This window comes from Triticum dicoccoides, chromosome 6B (assembly GCF_002162155.2).
Source record: "Triticum dicoccoides isolate Atlit2015 ecotype Zavitan chromosome 6B, WEW_v2.0, whole genome shotgun sequence".
Taxonomy (NCBI): Eukaryota; Viridiplantae; Streptophyta; class Magnoliopsida; order Poales; family Poaceae; genus Triticum; species Triticum dicoccoides.
The window spans coordinates 44,399,849-44,403,419 of record NC_041391.1 but is presented as its reverse complement, the minus strand read 5'-3'; the positions used below and the strand labels follow the sequence as shown (position 1 = coordinate 44,403,419).

At 50.8% G+C, this 3,571-nt stretch overlaps 1 protein-coding gene across 1 annotated transcript in view; it reads left to right on the top strand.

Moving 5' to 3' along the window:
* Nucleotides 1-1,657: 1,657 nt before the first annotated feature.
* Nucleotides 1,658-3,571, top strand: part of LOC119324753 (cysteine-rich receptor-like protein kinase 10) — a 2,735-nt gene continuing 821 nt past the window's right edge. Inside the window, exon 1 of the mRNA XM_037598521.1 lies at nt 1,658-2,112. Coding sequence (XP_037454418.1) covers nt 1,680-2,112 — 433 coding nt within the window. The 5' untranslated portion in view covers nt 1,658-1,679. The remainder of the gene's footprint in view (nt 2,113-3,571) is intronic.

The window sequence follows — 3,571 nt, the reverse complement described above, 5'->3', positions numbered from 1 at the left end:
TACACCGCGTCCAGTGCCTTGGGGCACGGACCTCCCACGCCCTCTGACGCCTCCGTCACCAGCAGCTGTGCCCGGGGCGACGAACGGCCGCATGTGAGAGCCGGATCCGCCTCCAATGTTCAGAGACCGGGCGCGACCTCCTCCGCCCTGGGACACGGACCTCCCACGACCAAGTCCAATCGGAGGAAGACCATGACCGGCCGACTCGCTACGGAGGAGTTCCTGGTACGAGCCCAAGTCAGGGTAGTCGTCCACTTTGCTGTTCAGATCGAAGAAGCCCATGCCCCTCCCCAAATTTCTGCCCGCGGATGAGCCCTGTGAAGCCTGGTGATGGGAGGGGACCTGAGAGAAGAAGTGAAGACCATCGTCTTCATCGCCGTCCATGGCGGTTGCGGCTCCGGGCAATGGTGGCGGGGCACGGGACGGAGACTGGTGGTGCGGTGCGGGGGCGGGGAGTGGCGACAACTGGAGGTGCGGTGCGGGGGCGGAGAGCGGTCACGACTGGAGGTGCGGTGCGGGGGCGGGGAGCGGCGACGACTGGAGGTGCGGCGACTCTGCTGTGCGGGGCGGGGCAGGGAGCGGGAGCGGTGTGGATAACAAGATAAGGTGAGGCGCGGTGGGGGGCAGGGCAGGAAAAAGTCTCAAAAAGACTCTCTAAGAGGGACTTCTTCTTTTTAGTCCCAAATGCCTAGTTTAGTCCCTAAAAGTCCCTCCCGTTTGATAAAAAAGTCTCTAAGAGGGACTTTTTCTAGTCCCTACACCAAAAAGTCCCTGGAAACAAACACCTCCTCAAAGTACTATCAAATTGAACGTGTGTTCCACATGCACGATTACCGGTGTACGTCGAGCAAAAGCACGAGTTCGAAGAATCCAAATGATCACAACCATTTAACTACCTGTATTCAATGTCTCGGGGTATTCTAAAGTTGTGTTTGGTTCATAAGTCCTAGGACTTTTTCTAGTCCCAACTAAAAAGTCCCTAGTCCCTAAAAAGTCCCAGAGACTAAAAAGTCCCTAGTCTCTTCCTAGAGGTTATTAAATGACCATGTTGCCCCTAGTATAAATAACAGTCAAACAACACCATGGGGTGGCGGGCCCATGGATGCATGGAGGGGCATTGTTGGAAAAGTCTCAAAAAGTCCCAAAAAAGACTCTCCTTGAGAGTCTTCTTCATTTAGTCCCAAATGCCTAGTTTAGTCCCTAAAAAGTCCCTGCCGTTTGGTAAAAAAGTCTCTAAGAGGGACTTTTTCTAGTCCCTACACAAAAAAGTCCCTGGAAACAAACACCCCCTAACAATGTATCCATCGCACCACCCACACTCTGGAAACAATATTAACTGCATTAATCATAATTTGGAAATAACACTAATTGTACCAATGGCAATTAATCTTGAAATTAACAATGATTGCAATTTATTTAGAAACAACAACCACTAGTACTATCCAGCTGGATCAAATTGGTGACATGTCTCCTTTCTCCGTACCTTCCTCTTTCTTTCTCACCCCTCTATTTTTCTAGAGAAAATCTTCATCCCTCTCCGGCCGCCAAACGTGACCCTCCATGAAGTCAAAGTCGTCGTCCACGCACCGCCACCGCTGACGTGCTCGTATCCTCTCCACATGCTCCACTTTTTGTACAACAAGTCCTTTTGCCGGCTCACCCACAGCCAGTCAGCCACCATGCAGCACTCCTCGCCCTTCCTCTCGCTCCTCCTCCTCCTCGCCGCCTCGCCACTCCTTGCCGCCGCAGAAACGATCTACTGCTTCGGTGGAGTACACAACACCAACAGCACCTACGGGGCCAACCTCCGCCGCCTGGCCGCCGTCCTGCCGTCCAAGACCGCCTCCTCCCAAGGCCTCCGGGCGTCCGGTGACGTGGGGTACTGGCCTAACCGGGTGCGAGCCTCCTCCAGCTGCGAGCCTCCTAGCGTCAACTCCTCGTCCTGTGCCGCCTGCGTCGCCGCCGCCTTCCGGGAGGCGGAGAGCGCGTGCCCGTACGGCAGGAAGGTGCTCGTCTTGGCCGGCAACTGCACTCTCCGACTCGGCCTTGGCCATTTTTCTAGATCTCTCGGCTTGGGTGAGGGTGGGTTCTCTGGCATCTCTTCTCAAGAAGGTATGTTTTGCTTTACAGGACCCACAGATTATTATTTTTCTGCGTACATCAGTCTCATGTGCTAAATAATCTCATGCATCTTGTGGCGGCCCAATTTTTTACGCTGACCTTGTGGTTGTGGCAGCCCAACATTATTAGGATTAGCTAGAGCCTCTTAGGATAATTGGGCGATTGTGATTACTCATGCAAGAAATTAGAAGTTCAAAAACTGTATGCCCATAAAGCGCCGTACACGAGAACGTGTGTCTACTGTATAGACTGTAAGAGCATCCCTAGAAAGACCCCTAAAAAAAATAGAGCATCTCTAGCAATTCCCTTTAAAAACATGACTCCTCGGAGAATCCTAAAAATTTAGCTCGTCAAAATTGAGGAGTTAAAATTACGCACACATAGCCCTTTCCCTAAAACATAACTCCTGATAGAGCTAACCCCATGTGGAAGTCTTGTCTTTTCTTCTTCCTTCTTCCCCCAAATCCCCTCTTTTTTTTCGCATCAAGTTTGCAGCCAATGACAACTTCTGGCCAATAAAATGATGTCCACGAGCTAGCTAAGGCCTAGAGTAGATGATGTGCAAAAATAATTTGATAGATGCTCACCGAGCGAGAAGTATGTGTGCGAGGAAGGAGACGAGAAAGTCGGTGAAATTCGTCCTCCATGAGCCACAGTTTTCACACTACTTCACCTGAATCTATTCTCCTCTTTGATCTCCTAGTAGCACAATGGCATGCTCTAGGATGCAACGATTCGTCGTAATCGGTGACAACGGTTGACACTCATGTTTTCACCGGAGCCACCACCATGGAGACCAATAGAACAAGACCAGAGGACGAAGAAAAATATTGCCGAAATTTTGCTGGCGAGTGTGGGGAGTCAATGGGAGGTCGACGGGGGTGCATGGTCGTGGTCACGGATGTCGAGGAGGCAGTCGGATGCGTCGTTGGGAGGTGTTGCACGCTGCTAGGCGTAGAGGGAGAGAGAGAGAATTTAGGGAAACTAGCCCGCGGGCCACGACTACTCGAATTTGAGCAGGTTCGAATGGTTTGAGGAGTTTCTCCTCAAAATTATGAGGTCTAAAGGGGTTAACTCTTCAAAAGAGGATCTTATGAGGATTATAGAAATTTAGGGGAGGGCTTGGAAACATCATTCCAAGGGAGTCAGATTGAACCGATATCGAGAGCTTTACCTTGCCATTGAAGGTCGGTGATCCCGCCCTTTGTAGGTCTTCAACTTGCACACGCCAATCCAAGGGACAAGGTATTGGCATCCGGGGCCTTGTCCTAGACATTCCACAGGAAGTCTCTTTAGATTTTTTTCCCCACACACTTGACCAGCCAGTTGAAAAAAATAACAACCATATGGTGAAGATGGTGGAGCGGATAAGCTCAATACAGCTAGACGGTGCGATGTGACCTACAATCTTATGCCATAACATTGCATGATTATTATTGCCATCCATATA